Raw genomic sequence first — 27,508 nt, 5'->3', positions numbered from 1 at the left:
TAAACCCCAGGTATTCCATTTACTCAGGGTTTATAATGACCCAGGGTTAACTATTTCAAGTGTGAAAAAGCCCTCAAGTGTGTTAATTTGATGTAATGTAATTTAATTTAAAACATTTTTTTCTGTGTTTTCTCCAGAAACTGCTGCATCACCCTGAACTGAGTAACAGCCAGCTGTTGGCAGATTTCCTTTCTCCCCACAGCATTGAGACGCAGTTCAATGATAAAGCGCTAGATGTCAACCTAGGTAGGCTGAACCTCCCTTAACCATATCCACATAATCTGCTTAAAGGGATAGTTCACTTTGAAATTAATTTTTGATATGTTTTAGCTTACCTCAAGGGCATCCAAGATGTAGGTGTCTTTGTTTCCGCAGTAGTTTCAATTTTGATATTTTTAGGTCAAACCGTTCTTGTCTGTCAGTCATATAATGCAGGTCTGTGGTCACTGTCTCAAAACACAAGCACAGAGTCCAAATAAAAACAATTCCCCATCGTCCAAATGAAACAATTCCCCATCATAAGTACACATTGATGGCCTAAGACACGAAACGAGCGGTTTGTGTGAGAAAACGAACAGTATTTATATCGTTGTTATCTCTTGAAAACAGCACACGTCCAAATGGTCTGACGGCGCGGGCGAGTATAGATGTATACATAGATGTCGCATTGGCTACGGTTTCGTTCCAATGAACTGCAGTAGCGAAGGCGACATCTAGTGTATACATCTATACCCGCATAGATATATACACTAGATGTCGCTTTGCTACGGTTTCGTTCCAATGAACTGCAGTAGCCAAGGCGACATATGTATATATCTATACTCGCCCGCGCCGTCAGACCATTTGGACGTGTGCTGTTTTCAAGAGCTAAAAACTATATAAATACTGTTCGTTTTCTCACACAAACCGCTCGTTTCGTGTCTTAGGCCATCAATGTGTACTTATGATGGGGAATTGTTTCATTTGGACAATGGGGAATTGTTTTAATTTGGACTCTGTGCTTGTGTTTTGAGACAGTGACCACAGACCTGCATTATATGACTGACAGACAAGAACGGTTTGACCTAAAAATATCAAAATTGAAACTACTGCGGAAACAAAGACACCTACATCTTGGATGCCCTTGAGGTAAGCTAAAACATATCAAAAATTAATTTCAAAGTGAACTATCCCTTTAACTACACTACAACTCTAGGGGCCCTATCTTGCACCCAGCGCAATTGACTTTGTACACTGACGCATGTATCATTCCTATTTTACACCCACGCAAAGCGGACTTTTCCCTCCACAGATGCACGTCGGTTAACTAAGAAATACACTTGCGCTCCCCGGGGCGGTTCAGCGCAAAGAGGAGGCGTGTTCCGGCGCAAACGTTCCCTCATGCTATTTTACAGGTTTAGAAAACAATTGCGCCACTGACCGAAAAAAAAACAGTTTAAAGTCAGTGGCGCGTTGCGCATGTTATTCATATGTTATTTTAAGGGCGCATGCTTGGCCTTAATCAATGTAGCGTGTGCACAACGCGAATGCACTTTGATTCTCTCATCTACACACAGACGCAGCAGTTATTTTTGCAAATCATACATTATTACGATAGACGTCCAACGTCCCTGACGAGAACGTCGGTCTCCTCGGCCTTGAACCGCTCCTGTCGTGCGCCTGGCAAATCCGCCGTTATAATAGGAATCCGCTTTAGAACAAGCGCGCCTGCTCTTAAAGGGAATTTGAGATGACGCTCTGATTGGTTTATTTCACGTTACGCCCAAACCACACCTATGAATAATGAAGCTACTTAAGACCAACCCTTTTTAGATTTGCGCCAGGCGCAAGAGTCATTTATCCCCCCGGGAAAATAGCAACAGCGCCAAGACCCGCCCACAAAGTTACTTGCGCTTTGCGCTTTGACACTTGCGTTTCAGATCGTTAAAATAGGGCCCTAGTGGTCATTATATAAAATGCAAAGAAAAAAACCTATACATGAGAAATTGCTTAATAACTTAACATCCTTAACTGAAAATATACACAAGCTTAAAGTAATAGTTCACTTAAAGGGGTCATATAATGCCATTTTTGTACAAGCTAATATGATTCTTGAGGGTCTAAATGAAAAGTTTGTAATATACTTTAATAAAAAATTCTCATTAGTATTGTAAGAAAACATTCATTTTACCTGGTCAAAAACAGCTCTGTTTTCAGCACGCCGTTTAAGTGCATGCGTCTTTAAATGATAATGAGCTTTGCTGATTTAAAAGAAGCCTACTTTAGTGTAATATATCATCAACATATCATACCATATCATCACGTGTAACACTGAGAATTAGAATAATTGTAATGCGGCAGCAAAATCTGAGAAAATCATAGGTTCAGGTGGGTGGTGGTGTGTGGATGGATGTTTTGCAACCTCAGTCCCAAAGGCTTTACAGTGAATGCAGTGCATACTGGATGGATGGTGGATGTACGGCTTACAAAAGAAATCTCTGTGTTCTTTTCATCCTTTCTCGACTCTTCAGCTCTTTACATTTTGCACACTAGTTTGCTCCCTGTCACGTGACAACGGAGCGCAGTGAAAGGGAGTGATTGACGGCTAATATGAACCAATCTAAAATCTGCTTTAAAGTTAAGAACGTTAAGATGAAGTTTGAATTGGTTATGTGATAAAATGGCGGACCGGTCACTGTATCAGCTCACTGCAGCCAAATACTGTGCAGTAATTAGCAAACGTTTTGTAGAGAAATTAAAACAGGACCGCCGCGGTCACTTGCATTGCACGTGAACTGGAGCGCATCTCATCATAAATGAACCGAAACTCGGTGTATACCTCACATACATGAGAAATACATCTGAAGAAAGCTTGAAATGTCTTTAAACGAAACAATCAAAACGAAAAGAAAAGAAATAGGCTACTCTCTGATTATGTAATCCATGATGTGGGACCTTATATTCATTTATGTGATATTCATGCTTTTTTTCTTACAGTAAAGCACAGTCCACAAACAATCTCAAATAGAAGAATAGAATAGAATAGAATAGAATAGAATATACTTTATTGTCCCCTAGGGGAAATTTGTCATGGACTCAAAAGTGCATAGTGCATAGAAGCAGCTGCCATTACAGACAATAAATACACATTAGAAATACAAATAACAGCTGAAAAAAAAATAAAATAATAAAAATAAAATAAAATACAGAACACAGAGTTATTGCACACTTCTCAGGCCTATCTATTACAAATCGATTTAAAATTTTGATTTAGAATTTTGATGGAGACTGGTACGAAAGAGAATTTAAAATGGTTCAATTTAGTTTTAGGGATTCTGTACCTTCTGCCAGAAGGCAAGAGCTCATATTCTGGTTGAAGGATGTGGGACGGGTCCAACAATACTCTCCGCGCCTGCCTAAGTACAGATTGCTCATAGATGGACTGAAGGGAGAGCTTTTCAGTCCTCCCCATCACCTTCATAGCAGTCTGTAACAGGCGCTGCAACTTTGACTTAGACTGTGTGGAGAGATTGCCGAACCATGCCGTCATCCCATACCTGATAATACTCTCCATCACTGCATGATAAAATAAAAACATGATGTTCTGGCTGACACCAAACACTCTTAGTCTGCGTAAAAAATACAGTCTTTGCTGTAAGCGGGAACATACATAATCTATATGGTCACTCCAAGAGGTTATCCAGGTGGATACCCAGATACCTGTATGAGGTGACCTGTTTGATCTCCTCCCTATGAATGGACAAGGGGGTATGATCCCCCACCGACCGAGGGTCAAACACCATCTCCTCAGTTTTTTTAATGTTAATGGTGAGATAGTTTTCGTCACACCACACAACAAATTGTTTAACCTCAGAGAAATACAGTGATGGGTCTGAGTTCTGGTGAAGCAGACTAAGAATGGCAGTATCGTCAGAGAATTTAAAAAACAGGTTGCCCGGGAGACTATTAGTACAGTCATTAGTATAAAGAGTGAACAGGACCGGTGAACTTACACAACCCTGAGGTACACCCGTACTGATGCATTTTGATTCAGAAAGTGAATCATTAATCCTAACATTTTGGGTTCTATCTGTTAAAAAAGAATAAAACCATTTAATAATAGAAGGATTAACATTCATCTTAGTCATTTTCTGTAAGAGCAGATGAGGCCGTAAAGTATTAAAAGCAGAACTAAAATCAATAAACAAAAGGCGTGCATAGGCCTTGGGATCCTCGAGGTGCTTAAGAGTTAGGTGGGTGCTATTAATTGCATCGTCTGTACTCCTCCCCTGCCTATAAGCAAACTGGAGTGGATCTAGTGCAGTGTTGACTTCAGATTTCAATATGGATACTATGTTTTTTTCAAAACATTTCATGACAACAGAAGTTAAAGCCACCGGTCTATAATCATTGTTTTCTGTAGGACAGGGTTTCTTTGGAATGGGAATAATGGTCGATTTTTTTCCAGAGGGCAGGGACCAGATGGGAATCTACAGACCTCTGAAACACAGGGCACCATGCAGGGGTTAGCTCTGCAGCAAAGGTTTTAAGGAGAAAAGCAGAGATGCCATCCGGGCCTGCAGATTTCTTTTTACATACATGGCTGAAAAGTGACTGAATTTTGAAGGGATCAACCACTAACCTAGAACAGGGGTCAGTTGTAAATGACTGTAGAACATTATTACATTCCAAAGAGTAATCCTGTGTCTCAAACTTCATAAAGAAATCATTAAGTTCATCTGCTTGACTCTGCTCATCATGTGTCGTGAGGCCCTTTCTATGTGTTGTCATATTTGTAACAGATTTCATGGAAACCCAAAGTTTTTTAGAGTCCAAAGAGGCAAAATTCTGTTCAATAACATCCCTATGTTTCCTTCTTGCATCCCTTAACAACTGATTAAGCTCCCTTTGAACTAATTTCAACCCCAACCTATCACGATTCCTAAAAGCCATTTTTTTCCGGTTGATACAGTCCTTTAACTCTCTGGTGATGTATGGCTTATTGTTAGGGTAGATTGTAATAACCTTCTTGGTGGCCACGCAATCCTCACAGAATTTAATATAATCCGTAATAGTGTCAGTGGCCTCATCAATACCCAAACCGTGGAAAATATTCCAGTCTGTACAGAGAAATGAGCCCTTCAGTGTCTCAATACTGTCATTAGACCATACAGTCACTGTCTTGGTTACTGGTTTACTGCTCTTCAAAACAGTCTTATATGTAGGTATTAGATGGAGTGTATTATGGTCAGAGTTTGACAAAGGGGGCTTTGGACTGGCCCTGTATGCATGTTTTATATTACCGTAACATTTGTCCAACACTCTATTGTCTCGGGTGCCACACTTGACGTATTGTTCGAATCCAGGAAGGGAAAGTTCCAATTTACAGTGGTTAAAATCTCCAAGAATAAAGACCGGGGCTCCCGGAGTGCGTTGCAGTTGGTCGTGAACACAGTCTGCAACACGAGCTGCAGCTCGGGCCGCATTCCCGCTGGGTGGCACATACGCTGAGCAAATTATAATATTGCCAAATTCCCTCGGGAGGTAAAAAGGTCTAAGAGAAATGCACAGTAGTTCAATATCAGGGCTGCACACAGTCTCTCTCACCGAGTAGTTCCTGCACCAGCTGTCACTCACAAACACACAGATACCTCCTCCTCGACTTTTCCCCGAAGTTATATCCCTGTCTGCACGGACAAGGGAGAAACCCTCCAGCTCAATCAGGGAGTTGGGGATGTCTTTGTGGAGCCAAGTCTCAGTTAATACCAACAAGCCCGCCTCACGGTATTCAAAACAAGTGGTAGCCCGCCCTCCACGTGTGGAAATGTTTGGCACATCCTTAAAAGCTGCCATACAATCAGTACCAGTAATAGTCCTTGTGCAAATAATGCCATGGTGCTCTTCTAAAAACTTCTAAAAACTTCTAAAAACGGGTAAACAACAAACAAACAAGTAAAGTAAAAAACAGCAGCACCAGCACACGAGTCCGGGTCGCCAGCGGAACAGCGCCACCGGAAGTTGCAAACTCAAATCTCTGGAGACATGCTCCAAGCACACTCTCATCTCATCCCTTTTCCCACATTTGTAGTGACACACTGCAGGTACAGTTAATGGATTAATGCGTTTGCTGTGAAATTCTGAGATTCATCAGACCAGGCTGTGTTTCCATTTTTGGCAAACCTGTGCACACTGCTGCCTCATCTTTCTGTTCTTGGCTGACAGAACCTTACATGATCTACTGTTGTTGTAGCATAACTGCTACAAGTTTCCACATGCTGTGTGCATTATGTCTCGAGATCGGAAGGATTAACCGAAAAAATCGACATAAACTAACAAAAGAAAGTAGAAACAATTACAGAAAAACTATATATTTTCTTTAGATAATTATATTATCTAATTCTTTATATTTCCTGTTTTTGGCCAGACAAGGAGATCTCCTTGTCTGGCCAAAAACAGGACCACCTCCCTACAGCTTTCAAAAGAAAATAAATAGTAAAGATTTACTAACACAAAATGATTCACATGTTTGGGTTAAAGAGAATCTCTTACAAGAGGACTAAAGATCATTTCTTTGGAATATTACAACAATAAGTTAACTCAAACACCAACATGAAGTCAACAGAAGGGACTGTTGCTCCAGTTCTCCACACTCCAAACATCTCAGCTCTGCCTTGTAACTCCGGACAACTCCTCCAGTGGACCAATCAGGACAGCAGTCACCAAATGATGGAACTCCACCTGATAGTCTTTGTTTTAGATAAAGAAAACAAACAGAACAAAGGGGCTATTTACACGACACCGTTTTAAACAAAAAACGTAAAAAATTTGTGTGCGTTTTGGCCGTTCGTTTACACGACAACAGCGTTTTGGGAGCTTGAAAACGCAAACTTTTGCAAATGGTTTTCAAAGTGCACGTTTTTGAAAACGGTCCCTGTGTAAACAACAGAAACCCGAATCTCTGAGGACGATGACGTCATGCACATGCGTATTACGTGTTCGGTCTGTAGTGTTTCATCGCCATCTAATGGTCTGGCAGCAGAATACAGCGTTTGTAGTCGTTTTTTTGCGGATCTGTGTGAATGGGGATCGTTTTGATGATGTGCGCAGAAAACTCAAAGGAAAAACTTCTCAGTTTTAAGCATATCGTTGTCGTGTAAACGTACCCAAAGAAAGCAGAGAAAAAAAACACTCCCACTTATGTACAAATCATAGAATGTAACAAATGCTTACTCTGGTCACCACAGTTACACAGAGTGTTTATCTGAGTTGAGCTTTGTGGTCTGCTCGCGAGTGCTCACCACACATATCTTACCATTTCCTTCAAATTCTGTCCTTCAAATACAAAAATATTTTTCATTATATTGGGAAGAGCACGGAAATGGTTACCATTAGGCTCCTGTCTGTCTGCGCACGACACCAACAGCACCTGCGTGAGCAGAGGTTTTCTGTCAATGTTGCTAAGCCATATCTCTTAGACGGAGTAAGTGCTCATCATTGATCATTATTCACGTGAAAATATTTTCTCAGAACACGAGTTCTGCTATTTAGAACACAATTCAAAGTGGAATTATCATGCGGCAAGCAATCATCGCTGTAGTTAAAACATTAAAACACAGCATTCCACAGGAAAAGTGTTCAGAAAGTGCATTCCACAGGAAAAGTGTTCAGAAAGTGCATTCCACAGGAAAAGTGCTTTCCTGTAGCTCAAACAGTAGAGCGTTGGCGCTTAAAATGCCAAGGTCATGGGTTCGATTCCCAGGGAAAAGCAAAAACTGATAAGAATGTAAATGTGTACATTGAAATGCAATGTAAGTCACTTTGGTTAAAAGTGTCTGCCAAATGCATAAATGTAAAAGCAACGCATCCACTACAAATATTTATATTTAAATTAAAATAAATATATACTCTAGCCTAACTTCTGGATACTTCTGGATAATTGCTTCATGGAATTTCAGTGCTTAACTCCATTTAATGAGAGTGGCATACTTAATCTAAATGTGTATATCAGATGTAAAGCAGTTTAAATCATTCTGTTTACTTCGCCCACTCCAGTAAAAGAGTGTGTATGCGCGGTCTAGAGTGTCCGTACTGTGCGCACACATTTATGCCTAGTTTATTTTTTAGAAATCCTCGTGTGCGTGGAAAATTGTGTACGCAACATTTATACATCAGTCCCCAGGGGCCTCATTTATCAACAGTGCGTAGAAAAGGTTCTATATTTAGACCTACGAATGTACAAATAAATCCATGTTTATCAAACGTGTGCACGTGGTTCTTACCCACACCAGTAAGAAATCATTGTTGGTAAATCCCACATTTTCTTAAGCACCATGCTCGTTCACGTTTATGGTCATTTGCATTCAGAAACGCCTCCAATGAACCATATACGGTCACAAACACCTCCCTTTATAAATCACCAGAATGCATTCACCAAAATCATGGCAAAGAGGGCGGAAAAGAGAAACTTCTCAGAAACAGAAATTGACGTGCTGGTGAGCCAAGTGGAAGAAAACCACAAAGTGCTATTTGGGCCACTCATTTCAGACATAAACAAAATGAAAACATTTACCTGGGAGAAAATAACGGCTGCTGTTAATTCTGTCGGGTCAGAGGAAAAAAACACCAGCAGAAATAACAAAGAAAGGGTTTGACATTAAAACCGCTGCCAAAAAAAAGGTTACAACACACAAATGGGAAATATCTGCTACTGGAGTAGGACAATAAACACTTGACCTATGACATTAGTAATTGAGTATTTGCAATTAAAGGACACAGGAAACACGCGGCAGCACAGCTGTACTTATATTTACACACATTCCTACATGTAAGTTCAAGTTGGTAGATGCTACACTTTGTGTGAAACTGTTCTTATGTACTCTTACGCACACATCTGTGTGTATGCACTGTTGATTAATGAGGCCCCTGGACTTTTACCATTTAGGGGGGGAAACAACAGGAAGGTCATTGCACATCTTGTTATTGCAAAATTATACACTGCAAAAATGCTTTTCTTACTTAGTATTTTTGTCTTGTTTCCTGTCCAAATATAAAAAAAATCTTAAATCAAGATGCATTCACATAGATAAGTAAAATGGCAAAAAACAAACAAAAAAAACCAAACAAGCAAAATCATCTGCCAATGGAGTACGAAAAATAATCTTAATTAAACCGGAAACAATTTTTGGGACATAGTATTCTCCCTCGCCCATAGCAAATATGATTGGAATTGTTCCTCAGGGGATTTACACTGCATTATCTGATGTAATACTGTAGCTGTCGGTTGCATTGTTATTAAAAGGGTATCAGTCTTGTAAAGAAATTCAAGTCATTGCTGCTTTTGGTAAATGTCTGAACTTGTTGAAGCTCTATTTCTCCTTACTTAAGCTACCGTATCAAATAAATTCCAAAGGTTTTCTTTAGCAGTAGATAAGGTATAAAGTTGTTCCTTTAAGGGAACTTTTGTACCCCTAAACGTAAAATTTTTGCACATTTTTTTTCTTTTTCAGTGCAGGAGTTCTTGCATGCATTACTTGGTTTAATGGAGAAAATTTAAAAAATGCCTCTAATTACACAATGCAGACACCTTTGTGTGATCAGTTTGTGCAGAATGTTTGTATTTGTGCTCTTCGTAGGGAGCTTAAGCGATTTGTATGTAATAAATGGGAATTTGAGGCAGTATGGGTAAGTAGACTGCAGTGGTTCTGCATTGTCATTCCTAGTGTAATGCCTCTAGAATTGGTTGAGTTAAAGGAAATACCACAGCAGCGACAGAGACAATTAGATCAGCTTACCCAAAATTGTTATTCATTATTTCAGGGTAAGCGTAATTGGCCAACTGGTTATTTGCAGGCGGTGTCAGAATCCTGGGCGTTATGCCAGTGATGGGGCTCCTTTGGGTCCTAATCATCCTCGGGTGGTTCGGGGATCTGGCACCAACAATCATGCGCCAAAATGGCTTTGCATTGAAAGTTGTCCAGGCTGGTGAAGTTGGGTCGTAGACTTACAGTATTAGATCAGAACAGTCAGCCGTGGGGGGAAAGAATGTGTTTGGAAAATTTTCAGGAAGCCCATGAATCATTCAGACAACAAATGATTTACATTTTAAACAGAGTTAAACAGTGTTTGAGACCACATCTGTGTGGCTGTTTCCCAGCGGAAAGAGATAAAGTTTTGCATAAACTACCAGATTATTATGGTCCACAAAATCTGTTTGTTAATTTGTAGCTTTGTTTTGTCCTTAAATATCTTAATTAAAAAAAAGAAGACCCCATACATTTTTTGGACAAATTATCTGGCACCTGGCACTTTGCACTGGTTTTATTTTAAACCCAAGCATTGATACTTATAATTTGTTATTTTTTACTCTCTTCTTATACATTTTGTGTCTGAAAGGGAAACTCCTACAAACACGTGCGGTAAGGTCAGCTCCAAAAATAACTGTGTCCACGCCTGCCTTTTCAGAGCTCATTTTTCCCTGCGTGTCTTTAGTAAATCCTGAGCGTAGTTTTTTTAATGGTAAAAGAGGGTTTGCGCTGGTGCAAGCTGTTAATACTGTAAATCTGGCCTCATGTGTATTATGTGGCATTTTAGTTCATGTTACTCTCGCCACATTCTGATTTCTCTGAGACGCATGGAGACAGCAACACAGCTTTGTGCTCAATTCATCACTTTCCCCTGGCTCATCTGTTATTCAGCAAACACGAGCAGTGACTGTATCTGCCAAATTTATTTTATTCTTATTTTTATAGAATTATTCGTTATTCGTTTTCGAAGCCGTTATCCAAGCCTTTCCGAATAAGGTATTCGGCTTTGGCCACATACATCCCTATTGGGTAAATATTGCGCAACTGCTGCAACAAAGGGTTTTCAGTGTAGTAAAAGTTATAACAAAACAGACTTTCTTGAGAAGCCTGAAAGAAGCTTGTGTCCATGTCAGAGCTGCTGTCTGACACGTACAGTTTCATCATCCTTGGGTACAGCTTGACCTTATTTTATTTAGCTTTCCAGTGGAAAGTCTTCTCGAAGACTGAAGCATGCATGTTTATCTCCTCCTATTCCTGTTTCATTTGGCTTTGCTTAAAGTAATTTAGAATGATACCAAAATCATTCTGGCTCGTGGCCTTAAAACTACGGTACAGACAAAACTGTTGCAGCCCTAATATGTAATTCATATTTAAGAACTTGAAACATCTGTAGTGCTTTCAGGAGTTGTGCGATGAGGGCTAGCCAAACACAGGTTTTTTTTTTTGCAGTGCTTGACAGTGATATATAACACACAGATGGCTAGAGTGATCCTTGGTTCTATTATTCCTGTCCGTGAGAAACTCAGCTCAATCTCTTTAACTTCAATCCCAGACGCTTTCCTTATCCAGTCTGACACAACTTGACAGCATCTGTTAGGAATTGCAGAGGCAGTCCATAAGTGTAATGCTTAGAATTAGGGGGATGTTTAACATACAGAGGCCAAAAAACTGTAAACACTGAAAAGTCGATAAAACATGAAAAGTGGACTCTGAGTTCAATTAATTCACTTGATTTAATTTTTTGTTTTTCTCTGCAGGGAAGATATTTAAGTCTGTGCCAGGAAAACTAATGAAAGAGGTAAGAATTTGGATTTTACATTTCCACTGTAAAGCACAATGAATTCAAAACAAATTCCTAGTCTTCTTATGAACAGTTCATCATTTCACATTACTCCAAATGTATGTTGTCCAGCTCTTAAGCAGCCTTTGTTTGCGTGCACATCTGCCATGCCGACTATAGCTGGTTTGAGCCCTGCACAGCTGAACCGGTCCACAAGGAAAAAAAAACATCTGGAAATAACTTTTTTGGCTGACTTCACTTCGTGCTTGGGTCATGTTATTGCCAAATACTCATTAGTTACCTTTACATGGACACTTTTTGTTTCAAACGCAAGGAAATCATTCCGATTGATGAACCTGAACGTAGTGTTTACATGAACGCTAAATAAAGTGATCGGGTGATGTGTGTGCTTTTATATTACAAGCTTCACATCTGGTGTTTTATGTGCCCACCGCACGAATGTGCTGAGTTTCCTGCGGTTGGCACATGCAAACCTGTGGGACAACAGACACGACACTATATTCAACAACAACAGCTCGTTCTGTGGGTCATACCTCATTACGCCATCTCTACTGTACACCATTGCACACGCACAGAACTTTCCAGTTTCCAGTGTTCCCACGCGTCCTTGAAATCCTTGAAAGTTTGTGAATCTGAAAAAATGTTTTCAAGGCCCTGGAAAGTTTTTGAACATACATAGAGACAGGTCCTTGAAAGTGCTTGAATTTATTTTGTGCAATAAGTTTTCTGGAAAAAAATACATATTCACTCCAGTCCCCTAATGTGTTATTTCGCCAACACTTCATGGCCTATGTATACTAGCTTGCTTGATTTACACTAGTTAAGCGCATTTACGCGTTACGTTAAGTGTTTCCCGCATGAGGTACTTTGTGTTGTACGTTGCCATGACGTTCACGCGCGCATGAAACTACGATGGTACCTCAACGTTTGTTGTTGGACACAACAAATGTGTCCCCACATTAAGTCCTTGAATTTGAGGGTATTGGACCTGGAAAGTCCTTGAAAGGTCCTTGAATTTGAAGTTAACCAAGGTGTGGGAACCCTGAGTTTCAGTTTTCAATGCGATCCAGTGTTTACATGTCCTATCGAACAGATTAAAAAAGGTTTAACGTTGCAAATTGGCAATTCAATCCAGTGGAGTTGGCTACATGTGACTCTTTTGTTCCGACTGTTCTAAAAGGCTAACCACAATCGGATTATTACGGTTCATGTAAACGCTTTTGTTTAGGCTACTGTTGTGGGAAATATGGCCTTTCTACAATATTGCCAATAGTTAACTCAAAAATGCAATGGCAGTTAACTTCAGTAATAACTCATTACGATTGGGATACATGGAGATGTTCTGGATGGTAAACTCTAACTCCAGCCTCCATGTCAGTGTCAAAGCCTCCTCAGAAGTGTGTGCCAGTGGTGCAGTCGACTAACTGGTTCGATGTTCATGTTTAGCTGGGTGCTGGTAACGTTTGACACAAGTTAGTTTTATGGGTGTTGCCTTCCTGAAATTCTGAATGTGGGTGGTGAATCAGTGTTAAACTGATAATAAATGACACATATCCCTGCCTGTTCAGGAAAGCTGTCCAACTTGTCTTTTGTTACCATGGTCACATAAACAGTGATAGGTTGCATTTTATTTAACTGTGTGTGCACTTACCTGTTCTTACTTGCCTAAGAAAGAACTGAGTAACATAAGGTAAGGGTTAAGGTGAGGTTTAGAGGTAGGTTCAGGGTTAGTACCTAGTTATTACCCAGTTATTGTAATTGCTATAGTAAGTACAGAGTGTGCACATGGGGAACAGGTAGGGATGGGGACCGAAACTCGGTATTAAATTAACCCCGGGGCTAAATTATGAAAGGCCTCGTTTACACTGCAGGTCTTTTGATGCCCATTTTTTCGATTGTCCGTTTACACGTTCTTTCAGTTGTGACCCATATCCAATTGATGTGTTTACACTTGCCATACTATCTGAAACATCGTGCATGCTTAAAGTGGGTTCTTGCACAGATGGACAAAGGCGAAATATGCTTGATGCTAGCTTTGCGATTTAGGCCAATGCGAAGTTCGCCAAACATCACCATGATTTTGAGGCGGAGAAGGACAAAAAGGGCCATCATCATTGCGCATATACTTCAGTTATTGTGTGCGAGAGAGATCTCAGGACTGGTGGGAGCACATTGTGGAGGGCTTTAACGAGGAGCAGCGGGTCCGAAATTTTAGGATGAGCAAGCCAACCTTTGATATGTTGTGTCAACGTTTGTCCACATTCCTCTCCTACGACGACACAACGTTGCTCTCGTCATTAAACCGCAGAGATAGCTTAATGCCTCCGAACTGCCTGTTTACATGACAGTCGCATTGGCACATATCTGATCTGTATCTGATTGATCTCATTTTTACTATTCACAATCCAGAAGAGACATCTCTCTCACGCCGAGCTACAGCGCACACAACACGAAAGTCCCTGCTTAATAACTGACGATGACAGAGTTCCTTCCCTTCACAGCGGTGCGCATTCGTTCCTCCCTAAAACCCAAACTTAACGTCAGAATCCGCACAATTGGTGATAGCTGTAAAATGCGGTTTTAACTGTTGCTAAATGGCGGGACGCGTTTGATAATAAAAAGAGCTATTAAAAGCACAAGAATCTGCGCAAGAGACACTGTTTCCAACTTCAAGGTGGTTTATGTGTGTGCGCTCCGAAACTGACAGCAACTACAAGCAAATTATACTTATCACTAGCTTCGTGTGCACGTCTAAATGACCAAATAAACACTAAAATATTTCAAAATGACCGGCTTGGAGAGTATTTACTTAAATACAGTTTATGTCTTAAATGGGTGTAAATAGTTGGGATAAAATATGATGAGTATTATCTGCATTCAGTCCTAAAGTGGCGTCAGCCTAATAAACCTGCTGACGATTGCGCCATTAATGTGCATCAAACAACACAAGGCAAAGAGAAAATTACTAACAGCTCTTGAATGCATAACTTTAGCTTTAATTAAGCATTACTATATGGGCCATTCTACTGAATTGGTGCAAAGTCAGAGTTGGAAACATCATGAATTTTTTTTTTGTTTTTTTCCCACAAATTTTGCATGTATGCAAATTGTATAATATCCAAGGTACGCTTTTCTAGTAATTGTGCAGTTAATTCTCATATTGTATTTTCAGAAAATGCTGGAATATTTTCCTTCTCCCCAAATTTGTCACTACCGAAACACAATATTAAATAATTTATTAAGAAGGCTTATAATGACCTATTAAGATTTTGTTTACATCTACCTTATAAATATATATTTTTTCTATTTTTAAAAAAATATATATTTTTACAGGTTAAATCAATAAAGATTATAATTTTAATAATATTTTAAGTGTAATTTATGAGATTTGTTGTATTTTGAACCCAATCTTTCTTTGTAGAAGGCATAAAGTTTATCGTACTGATTTCAAAGTTAAGGATTCATTAGTTTGAATATGCATTGAACCAAACACTATCATAACATCTTAGTTGATAATTCAATATACTTTATTTTTGACAAAACATCCCATGTTACGGTAGTGACTGCACATTTTTGGTAGTGACAGTAATGTTTTGGTAGTGACCACAATACTTAGTTTGCCATGGCTGAATCAGACTGTCCACATTTTATGTTAATATAAATAAATAACTATGATGCACATATGCAGTCAGTACATATAGCAGACACACATCTGACAGTAAATATCTTATAAGAACACCTAGAGCTATTCTATACTTTGGGTCTTGAGGTGCAAGTGAGAAGAGGTATGCTCATAGATTTTTCTTCCTAAAAAAACCCCAACAACTTGACCAGACTCAGAACCACTTTGTTTTATTTTCACATTTTCAACATTTTGTTTATGAGTCATTCAGATAAATCTCCAGAACCACTGAACTGTGTGTGTGTGTGTGTGTGTGTGTGTGTGTGTGTGTGTGTGTGTGTGTGTGTGTGTGTGTGTGTGTGTGTGTGTGTGTGTGTGTGTGTGTGTTACATAAAACATTCATTTCAGAATAATTTTCCTCATTCAGATAAATCTCCAGAACCACTGAACTGTGTGTGGTGTGTGGTGTGTGGTGTGTGGTGTGTGTGTGTGTGTGTGTGTGTGTGTGTGTGTGTGTGCTTACATGTGTCTTTTCTGTCTTTTCCTCCATGCTTTTCTAACATTCCTTTGCTCCCTGTCAGATAATTCACTGATACTCTTCAACTTTCCTTCTTCCCTTCGTTTCTTATTTCTTTCTCTTTCTTTCCTTCAGTATTCCTCGTACTTCACTGGGTCTTCCCTCAACCTTTGTTTGTATTCTCTCTGTCTCTCTGTTGTAGTTTTTTTTTTTTTTTTTTTTTTAGGCATGTTGGTGTTTTATGTCATTCTCCCTGTCAAGTTAATCATAGAAATTAACATTACTGACAACAACCTTACACCTAAGCTAGTATCATGGACTGCAACCTTAAGTAATTGTAACCTCATCACATTACAGAATTTTAACAGAATCTTGCATACTAAAACACTACTAAAACATACTACAGTAGTAATTATTTGCATAACTGTACTAAAATGTAGTTTATTCCTCCAAATAAAGGATTATGTGTTCCCTTTTGTCACTACCAAAACAATAATGTCACAACCGAAACTTCAAGACATGTTTCGGTTGTGACTGTTTTGGTAGTGAAAATTTTAGATACTTTGAGCCTAGCTCCAAGATGCTAATCAGCACATGGTTAGCAATCACTGGTCAGAACAGTTGAACACATATAACAACTAAATTTTATGGAATAACATCCAAAAAAGTTTTCTCAATAGCAGAAAAAATGAGTTTGGTAGTGACATTCCTTAAAGTTACACACAGATTTTTAGACTTTAGAACATCATTAACCTCAAAATGATGGGATCAATCTACTCACCATATAGCACATGAGAGAGAGGGACACAGGAATATTTCCTGATCAAACATGTAGGGGTGTGGTTAAAATCAGTCTCAGCCAATGGACTACAACATTCACTGTTTTGGTAGTGACATGAAAATGCAGGACACGTTTTTTTTTTAGATAAAGTTTCATGATTTAAAAAAAAAAAATATATATATATATATATATTTTTTAACTTCATAAAAAAAATTAAAAAAAAATTATATTTATATATATATATATATATATATTCTTTTTTTTAAAAAACAAGAATGGAATTTATTTTTCCAATATCATTTTCACAAGTTGAAATTTAGGGGTTAGGGTTTGGGACAGCCACCTCCTTATTGAAAGTAGCCCATAAATGATGATTTTATATATATATATAAAGCTTACTGATATCTTAAATATTATTGTGGGTTTCAATAGATAATTGAAGGATCTTAGTAAACATCTAAGATTTTAATAATTAAATGCTTTTCAAATGTGTTTTTTGGATGAGGGACAGCAGTTAGCACCAATTCTGTAGAATGGCCCATATCAATTTATACAATGAAAACTATAAAGTGTTATTTTACATTTGATTACCTTATTAGATTTATTTTGTAGGCCATATTCTTGTAATGTTAGAAGACCTTCCTGAAATTAAAACACTGTATTTCATTTGTATCTTTGTTCTATTGTATATATTTATTTGACCATTTGTTTTGTACTTTTGTTTCTGTGTTGTTTATTGTATATTATCTTGTATATTATTATCTGTAATTCTGATTGGTTACACAAAAATTATACACTTTACATAAATTTCTCTTTGTTTTGATATTTAAAATGTCAGATATACTAGTATTTGTCTTAATGTGTTTGTTCGGTTACAAATGTGACTTGGAAACAATGAAGTAAATTAAATTTCACACACATCTATTTTCTGATGAATAACTTTTTTTTGCACAAAATTTGACAAGCATAGAATGATTTTCATATGACTTCATGATGTCTGTTCTCACTGATTTCTGTAGAAAGGGCAAAACCTGGAACCATTTATCCAGTCTTTCTTCAGTTCCTGTGAATCTCCTAAACCCAAACCCAGCAGGCCTGAGCTCACCATCCTCAGCCCCACTGCAGAAAATAATAAAAAGGTACGCTTGCTACTCAAAAAAAAAAATCTTTCCATAACCCCTTAAGTACTATTAAGTATTGATTATGTGGATCATTTTCTGGAAAATGTGTTATTTGTGAACAAAAAGTTTCTGTGGAAAATTGTATTTTTAATGTCGAAACAGACGCTGTATGAAGCAGGGCTATTGTTGTTAACTAAAACTAAAATGATCTGGATTTAAAACTGTTCATTGAAATAAAGCTGAAATAAAAGAAAATATAAATATTAGTTGAAAAAGTTAAACTAAATGAAAATTAGAAATGTTTCCATAGCAATAAATTGAAATAAGTTTATGTTGAAACACTAAAATTAATAAAGACAAATAAATAAATCTACAACTACCTAACTAAAAAAAAAACTGGAAAAAACACAAAAACAAACCTAAATAGCAATATTTTAAAAAGAAACTAATAAAATGAAAAAAAAAAAAAAAAAAAAAACTAATTAACATGAAAACTAAAAATATTAAAAATTTAAATATTAATACAACTATAATAAAACTTTTTTTATTGATACTTTTTTTATTTCAATATATATAAAAATTTATATTCAAATACATTACGGATATATTATATCTGAATTCTGAGAATGTGATTTTTCTCAAAGAAAGAAAAATAATGCATTTATTGAAACTAAATATATATAAATGCATTATTTTTCTTTCTTTCAGAAAAATCACATTCTCAGAATTCAGATATAATATATCCGTAATGTATTTGAGTATATTATATCACGTAATTTATCAGAATCCTTTACAACTGAGAATTTGATATGAACAAAAATACTTTACCACAATAAAAAATACATTTAAAACTATTGTAGCACATGTATACTTTACAAAAAGTCAGCTGCTTAAAAGCCCAGTTTTTCATAATTATCTGTCCTTTTCATAGACGATCACTGTTGTGAGTTGTGTACCAAGTTTGAAAAAGGCTTCTTTACAGCAAGGAAAGGCAAATTTAAGTCTCAATTAAATCTGTACATTACTGCAGTACAATTCTTCATGAAATTTGAAATGGTTATTCTTAGATTTTCTAAGCATTGATAATATTTGTACTAGCCTTATAACTGATAAGAACAAAATGTTTTCACTTTTTTACATTTTTTAATTATTACAAAAAAGTGAAATATTACAATTTTGAAATATCTGAAGGTGAAGTTTAAATATTATTTGGGCTAAACCTTGTTTTGTACAGGTCACTGGTACACTTTCATTGAAAGATTCACTATATAAACTGTATTCTTCAATAAACAAGGAATAGTCTTGGACATCCAGTTACTGATCACAAATCATTTAAAATGAGTAAATAAAGAAATCAAACTGTCATATTGTCTGTGTATCTTTAATAAATACAATTTCTCCTCATGTCATTTTAGCTGTTCAATGAGGTGTACAGAAACAATGCCAATCTGCCTGAAGGCGTAGAGAGAAAACACAACCAGAACTACTTCATGGAGCTGATGGAGGTTGATGGTTCATATGACTACATGATGTTCATAGGTGAGTGTATGTAATTCAAACAAACTTGAGTTGATTCATCCAAACGATAAAAAAAAAACATATATTGTGTAAAACATTTGTAGAGCAAATACAGAAGGTATACACATCCTTTTAGTAGTTCGACAACTAATGAAAATGTATCCACCTGTTTGATGTTACTATTATTATAATTTTATTTTACAAAAAAACACAAAAGTAACAGTTCATAGTGACCATGTTTGGATCATGAAAGTGTATTAAAAGTAGTCCAGATGACTTTTCTCCAAGTCTCCTGAAGTCACATGATTGCTTTGTGTGAATAACAGACTCAAGATGGCATTGGTTAATCACATATGTAGAAACCAAATGAGACGGGTCACTTTTTAAAGGGGTCATGACATGAGAAATGAAGTTTGCCTTGATCTTTTGACATACAAGAGGTCTTTGTACCATTAAAACATCCTGCAAGTTTCATAGTTTAAACCATCCTTCTCATTATAAACAAAGCATTTATTTAATCAAGCTCCAAAAACAGCTCGTTTGGATATTGTGGGATCTGTGATGTCACATGGGAAAATACATTTGCATATGACTGCCTCCAGAGCAAGGCATCGGCGAATAGTGATACATCATCACACTATAGGGCCCGCCCACTGGCGTTCAGGCGCTTCACTGCTGATATTTGCCTACACTGGATGTGAGTGTCATGTCAAAAGCAAATAGAACCCATTATAATCACTGATGCTGTCTACACTGGATATAGTATACAGATGATACATACAGATGTGGACATACTCCACATGCTTGAATCTGTCGACAACAGGACAAATAGACGAGTGAAAGAACTTTCGCTTTGAGGCATCGTTTAAACAGCTTGTGCCCTATTTTAACGATCTGAAACGCAAGTATAAAACGCGAAACGCAAGTAACTTTGGGGGGCGGATCTCTGTTGCTATTATACCGGCGGGATAAATTACTCTTTCGCCCGACCCAAATCTTAAATGGGTTGGTCTGAAGTAGCTTCATTATTCATAGGTGTGGTTTGGACGTAACGTGCAATAAACCAATCAGAGCATCATCTCACATTCCCTTTAAGAGCAGGCGCGCTTGTTCCATGGCGGATTGCTATTATAACGGTGGATTTGCCAGACGCACGCCAGGAGCGGTTCACAGCCGACGTTCTCGTCAGGGCCGTAAAACACTGAGAAGTGACATTGTATGGGGATGGAGAAACCCACCCAAATTAGCTTCAGTTAAACAGGCGTATAATAATTTGGGTAAATGTGTAAGCTAGATTTATACCTATTTTTTCACATCTTCATGGACACCATAATGATTTCCCTCATGTGGTAATATTTTTCCTAATTATGTATGGTTTGCAAAAATGGGAACTGCTGCGTCTGTGTGTAGAGTAGAGAAGCAAAGTGTATGCACGTTGTGCACACGTTACATTATGGCCAAGCATGCGCCCTTAAAATAGCATCTGAATAATGCGCCACCGACTTTAGACTCGTTTTTCCTGGTCAGTGGCGGAATTGTTTTCTGAAACTGCAAAATAGCACCAGGGAACGTTTGCGCCGGAACACGCCTCCTCTTTTCGCTGAACCGCCCCCGGGAGCGCAAATTCATTCCCTAACTTACCGACGTGCGTCTGTGGAGGGAAAAGTCTGCTGTGCGTCGGGTGCAAAATAGGAATGAAACATGCGTCTGTGTATAAAGTCAATTGCGCTGGGTGCAAGATAGGGCCTCATGTCTCTGTACAGACTTCAGAAGAGTCTAAGCATTAAAGGAGCCTCCCCTTAAAAACAGATTATTTCAGAAAGAGGGTTGAAAATATTTTTTTTTGTGCAAAAAATGTATTAATATTAAAACATTAAAATAATAATAAAAAATCCATGTCATGACCCGTTTAATTCTTTAAGCACTGAGGGACGAGTCAAAGTATGTCGCAGTTGTTAATGGATCATTTTATGCTGCTGTTTTTTGCCACAGGTCGCGTGGTGTTTCGCATGCCTGATTGGCTGCATCACTTTCTTAGTGGAGGTCGTATTCTCTTGAAGAGGACTCTAGAGGCGTACGTAGAGCATTATTTACAGTCCAAATTAGACCAGCTCATGCAAGAGCATCGCCTCGTCTCCCTCATCACTCTGTTGCGAGGTTTGTATGCTTAAGTCCACCTTTATAAACGCATTTCTTCAAGTTTTTAATGCATACTGTAATACCTGTATCTAAAAACTACAAAACAAATATTGCCTGAACGTGTCATGAACAACATGAAACCAGAACTTCTACCCGAACAGACAGACAGAATGGCGTTAGTTAGTTCCTGGAGGCACCTTATCTGACCCATGCATTTCAGGACAGCGCCCACTTAATTTTCAACCTCCCCTTTCTGACTTCCCTTTGCACTTCCCCTTTGTTCTGTGTTTTCCTGAAGCTCAAATGGTAGAGCATGGCACTAGTAGCAACGGCAAGATCTTGGGTTTGATTCCCAGCAAACTGAACATACATTACATAAAATGATCAAAATTTACACCTTCAATGCAGTGCAAGTTTCATCGGATAAAAGCGTCTGCCAAATGCATTTATGTAAATTCCCTCGGAGGGTAAGTGAAATACTGACATAGCAAATTACATAAAAAAATATTTGCACTTTGCATGGATGTTCATGACCCTAAATGAGTAGAATTTAAAGAAAAAAAGATAAAGAAAAACATCATGGGTTAGTAGTAATTCCCAGAAATCAAAAGGGATCAAACTGACCCACAACATAATATAAGGGATAGATGCTTCAGGCAGCTCCATATCCCAGAATGCAATTCGACTGTGACATCACAGCAGATTGTGCTTGTGTAAGTTTTCCCCAACAACTGAAGCATACCTACAGGCCTTCAGGATGGAGCATAAAACAAAATCCTAAGGAAAAAAAGGTAATTAATAAATCAGCCGGTCCGTGTACTATTTGATCATTTCATTTCCTGTTTGGAATGGAATAACGAGAAATGAAAACCAGCTCGTTTATCCGTTTTTTAGTTTAGTTAAAAAAACGAAAAATGAGATTTTGGCTCGATTTTTCATTTTTCGTTTGTGGTTTACAAATCGGTTAATGGGTTCGATATTTCATTTGCACACGTGGGCGGTGCTGAAACTCCCCTTTCATCTGATTGGTCAAAACGCTCCACCTTCAGTAAGCTACAAGCTTTTCTTTCTTTCTTTCAGGCAGAATAAGTCAGTACGAGTGCGGCACTGACAAATGCACTTATAAAATAATGTCTGACCACCCCACACTGTTAACTACGCACAATATCTGAAGCAGAAATATGTTGCTGGTCACGTAATTCGTGCTGCTGAGACTTGCAAGCGACCCCATTAATGTGAGCCATAGTATGTGACAGATTATTTTAGCATGATGTAGCTATTTCCCATTGATAAATACAGTGCAAATAGTTCTGTCTCTTTGGATAAAAGGGAAGTGGAAATAAAAATCAATAATAGGCTGAACGGTACCATGATAATATGTCCGTAACATGTCCGTAGATGGCCAACCCATAACTGTTACATTAGAGTTAGCTAAGGGGATAACAGTTTGTACAGTATAAAAATCAATAATAGGCTGAACGGTACCATGATAATATGTCAGTAACATTGCCACTCTCATCTTCTATTTACATCAAAAGGCAGGTAGGTGTGTGTGACATATGTATAAATCATTTTGAAAATTGAATAGAAATAAAGATTATACTTATGATTGTAAGCATGTGTAGCCTACTCAGTTCACATGAAAAGAGAGAAGCCAGAAGTGAACGTACATTAATACGGCATACCTTTAAAATGTTATTAGTTTTATTATAAAACGAATACAATTGTATTACTTACTGAATTGGTCGATGTTTCTCTGAGTTTAATTTAATATGTTGGCTTGAGAAAGCCAGCATGTATTTAAACATTACAATTATTTATTCTTTTTATGAGAAATTGACTCCGCCTAGAACTTTAATGCTTCACCAAACTCAGCTCAGACCTTCAGACTGGTCTGACTCGCTTATATCTTTTCTTACTGGTCAGACTTACTTTCCCAAAAAATCCATTGACTTGCTTTTATCTGAGCAATGAAGGCCGTAATACTTAATGCTGTCCACTAGAGAGGACGACAGGATAATAAGTCTTTTCTACTCTCAGACTACTTTTCTACTATCAGTTTAAATGACAAATAAATGCATGAATTTCTTTCATAAATAGTCCAAGTCTCAGCAGCACGAATTACGTGACCAGCAACATATTTCTGCTTCAGATATTGTGAGTAGTTAACAGTGAGTGGTGGTTTCAGACATTATTTTATTAAAGTGCATTTGTCAGTGCCGCACTCGTACTGACTCTTATTCTGCCTGACAGAAAGAAAAGCTTGTAGCTTACTGAAGGCGGAGCGTTTTGACCAATCAGATGAAAGGGGCGTTTCAGCACCGCCCACGTGTGTAAATGAAATATCAAACCCATTAACCGATTTGTAAACCACAAACGAAAAATGAAAAATCATCGTTTTTTAAACTAAACAAAAAACGGATTAACGAGCTGGTTTTCATTTCTCGTTATTCCATTCCAAACAGGAAATGAAATGATCAAAAAAGTACACAGACCTCAGCCCCATAGTGGATTCAGACTTGTGATTTTCTAGTGATCAAGGACTTAGGGCATTAAAACCCATTGCACTGCATTCTGCTAGTAGTGGGCAATTGCACAACATAAGCACACATACATACACAAATTAGTGAGGGAAGGACATAAACATTTGAAGTGGAAGGCAGTGCAGTCACTACAAACAACTGATAAGGTTAATCAAGTGTGTTTTATTAGAAATTAGGAATGTGCAGTGATGGTGTACCTCCAGAAGCAGTTCATTATTGTGCTGTACTGTTGATCACGGGTAGATTTGTGTACTTTAACTGATCAGATTATCAATACTGCAGATGCTATTTTCTGTGAGAGCACAGAGGAACGCTCTCCTGAGGACAAACAGAGACGAGCCAAGAAGAACTTTGAGGAGATGATGAAATACCTACCAGGTACCTCATAGTACCTCGCAGTTATCATTTGTTTGTGACATCTCGTGTTTAAAAAAAAAAAAAAAAGCCTATTATTATTAATCTTTTTTATTTATTTACATGTTCATCTTTCTTTAGTGTGTAATGATCTGTAGTTTCAAAGCACATAGGAAGTTATTTTATATATCGGTAAACACTGTTTCTGAAGCATTATTATGAAGCACTGTTTCATTAATCACTGTTTTTGAATTTCCTGAAACGCCTCATTTGTAGGCTTAAGTTCATATTTAAAAACAAATGAGAAAGGCCTGGCTGAGTTCGTTAGGCTGTGTTCAGACTGTCAGTCCAAATCAGATTTTTGTGCATATCCGATTGAAATTCGATCGGATTTAGAAAGTGTGAACGGCAAAAAATTACATGAAATACGATTTTTACACATCCGTTTCAAGCTTCATTCATTAGTGGTTTGAAATCCTATTCAAATCCTATTTCTGGAAATCCATTTCAGTCTGACCGCTCTGATCGGTTTTCGCGTGGTTTATGTGACTTTCTCACGCCACGTAAAACGTAAACATGACGTTATAGGAAACATGCTAAAAAGTCACTGCTAAAGGGTGTGTTGTTGCAAAGTGCAGGATATGTTTTGTATATGTAACGGGGACATGTTTTGATATTGGTGGAGAACAGCACGAAATACAGCCACACATACCAGCCTCTATGTTTCGGCTGCTGCTTCATTAGACACAGTAGTCCAGCGCGGCGGATACACATTATCATGCTGTAAATAAGACAACATCTATATTGCAAACCCCTCCATGTTGCGGTTGTTGTTTTTCCACGTATGCCTACCATCACAACGTTATTGCCATAGAAACCAATGCAGATATTCTGGAAAATGAAAGAGGAAACACAAATCGGATCTGAACAGTTGAGATACACGCTCTGGACATCAATCACTTTTGATCAGATTCCAATCGGATATACAAATAATCGGATATGACTGACAGTGTGAACGTAGCCTTAATAGTGTGCTTAAACTCACGGTTATGGTAAGGGGTGTGACATTTCCGTAACACGCTCCAAGCAGTTGACCAATCACAACACACTGATCCAGCTGACCAATCAGAGCACATTGTGCTTTTCAGAAGGAGGGGCTTCGAAGAGACAGGAACTAAACAGGGTTGTGTTTCCCATACAACGATGTAACTCACTGATTAACTACCATAGTATGATGCATCGTTGGAGACCAACTATTCACAACTGTTTCCTAAAACTGTAGTAACATGGTCGCACCTCAGTCGTTTAAACCACATTGGCTCAACAATATAGGTGGAGTAATAACTTCTGCTTATTAATCTATTCGAGATCTCCAAAATGCTGCTGTAACGAACATGCCACCTAATGACTACTTCGCTGTTTTTGTTCCATGTCATTTTGCTTTATTTAACGTTTGATTTATCGCGGGATCCCTCATACGTTGGATATATATATATATTTAAATAGAAAGAAAGCTATAGAATGTAATGAATGTTAGCTTGCCTATTGTGCCCAAGAGCTCGATCTCTTTTAGGCCACATGTCATTTAACAAGAAACTATGCTTCTAAGCACAGTTCGAGTTGTACTTTCAACCATCTAAGTTTGCGAATGTTCGTTGGAACTATGGTTTCGGCAAATTAGTCCGGTGACGTAGGACTGCGCGCGACTGCTCCTCCCAGTTGAAATGAAATGCTGTGTGGAGTCAACCAATCAAAATGCGGCATGAACTCAACTCAATCAGTGCCCAAGTCCCACCCCCAAAAGTTCCTGAACTTTGAAAAAGTACTACCTCGCAAGCAGGGACTTTCAGAGGGGGAATTTTTTACCCGAAATCTGGTTCCTGCAGTGGAAACACACCGAGTACCACCCCAAAGTTCCTAGTTCCTGGGGAAAGTTCCTGCGGTGGAAACACACAGAGTATCACCCCAAAGTTCCTAGTTCCTGGGGAAAGTTCCTGCGGTGGAACCTCGGCTTATGTTGATAACGACGGAGCTTGAGACCATAGTTGGCTAATGATGCTTTCGGGAAACGTATCTGAAAGACTAGGAAGAGAGGTGCTGCAACAGTGTCAAATATATTAAAAACAATGTGTTTTTGAACATTCAAGCATGAAAACCTATTCTAGTAGAGCCCAAAAACGACAAAAAGCTAGACCTGCATGTCGAGATGCAGCAGATTTGGTTATGTGTTGTCATTTGAAGGTTTATTTGTACCAGTGATAAATACAAATAATAAAATGCAACTAACCATATAGTTTAGTTAGGAGAGTCAACATTTAAAAGGGAGGAGAAAACCCATAATTCTGCAAATATTGATATGATTTAAATATGGATTAATCAGCATATCATTTAATTTGATCATATAATCCCTAACGGATGTGCGCTGTTTCTCAGATCTAGTCGGGAAATGTATCGGCGAGGAAGCAAAGTATGAGGGCGTCAAGATGCTTTTCAATGCCATTCAGCAGCCACTGCTCAACAAACAGGTACGAACTGCCAGATGCTTATCTAACGTAATGTTGTCATTTCCTCAAATGCTCCCGCTTTCTGCTAATTGTGCCGTTTCTCTTTCATCTGTCTCTTCCCCTGGTTTGCTAACAGATGACGTATGTACTGCTTGACATCGCTCTCCAGGAGTTATTCCCAGAGCTCAGTAAGGTAACGCTCTTCTGAACCATAGTCACGCTCTGACACAGAGCTGCTCGTGATGCTTATTAATGGAGCTTCTGTTGTTTTGTCTTTTGTAGAATCAGAAGGCATGTCTCTCCGTCTCCTCTAGATGGATGTAAAACATTATCAAAGTCTCGACATCAACATTATAAAGCATTTTATTGCACTACTAAAACACAATTATTTATTGACTTGTATGCCATGATTATTTCATTGTATCATTGGATCCCTGCCTTATTTTTCCAGTTTTGCTTAAATTGTATAACAGCATTACAACATCAGGAGTTTGAATCAAGTATAAATCTACTTCAACACACATAATGTCTTTATCAGTATGAAAACATCCTTCAGACCATTTTACATTCTACACTGTCCCTTAAGACATTATGAAAAACAGAAACACATTGAAAAAAACATTCAAAAAGTTTATTGAGACATTTCATATAGTGTCATACAGTTAAGATAAATAAAAGTCCTGGGGGAAAAGGGTTTTGTAAATGTTCTGGCTTTGCTCTCAGTAAATAAAAATGTAATATATCAAACTCTTTTGCCCCTGGTCATATGTATTAGACTGAATGAATGAATTTGATTTAAATATATATCTTCTACTGTAGTTTAAAT

The 27,508-nt window shown here is 38.0% G+C and overlaps 1 protein-coding gene across 4 annotated transcripts in view; it reads left to right on the top strand.

The window, feature by feature from the left end:
* Positions 1-27,070, top strand: part of snx14 (sorting nexin 14) — a 56,059-nt gene extending 28,989 nt beyond the window's left edge. For 2 of the 4 annotated variants that reach the window (XM_084431537.1, XM_084431535.1), the window contains 9 exons: positions 138-246; positions 11,540-11,580; positions 17,523-17,642; positions 19,040-19,163; positions 21,135-21,299; positions 24,107-24,202; positions 26,612-26,703; positions 26,819-26,870; positions 26,965-27,070. In XM_084431537.1, coding sequence (XP_084287663.1) covers positions 138-246; positions 11,540-11,580; positions 17,523-17,642; positions 19,040-19,163; positions 21,135-21,299; positions 24,107-24,202; positions 26,612-26,703; positions 26,819-26,870; positions 26,965-26,996 — 831 coding nt within the window. In that variant the 3' untranslated portion in view covers positions 26,997-27,070. Of the gene's footprint in view, positions 1-137; positions 247-11,539; positions 11,581-17,522; positions 17,643-19,039; positions 19,164-21,134; positions 21,300-24,106; positions 24,203-26,611; positions 26,704-26,818; positions 26,876-26,964 lie in introns of all 4 variants that reach the window. The other 2 variants (XM_084431536.1, XM_084431534.1) reach the window with 1 other exon arrangement.
* The last annotated feature ends 438 nt before the right edge of the window (positions 27,071-27,508 follow it).

Source organism: Rutilus rutilus, assembly GCF_951802725.1.
Source record: "Rutilus rutilus genome assembly, chromosome: 15".
Classification (NCBI taxonomy): Eukaryota; Metazoa; Chordata; class Actinopteri; order Cypriniformes; family Leuciscidae; genus Rutilus; species Rutilus rutilus.
Note: the sequence above shows the minus strand (reverse complement) of the source record. Positions and strands in the feature narration are given on the sequence as shown.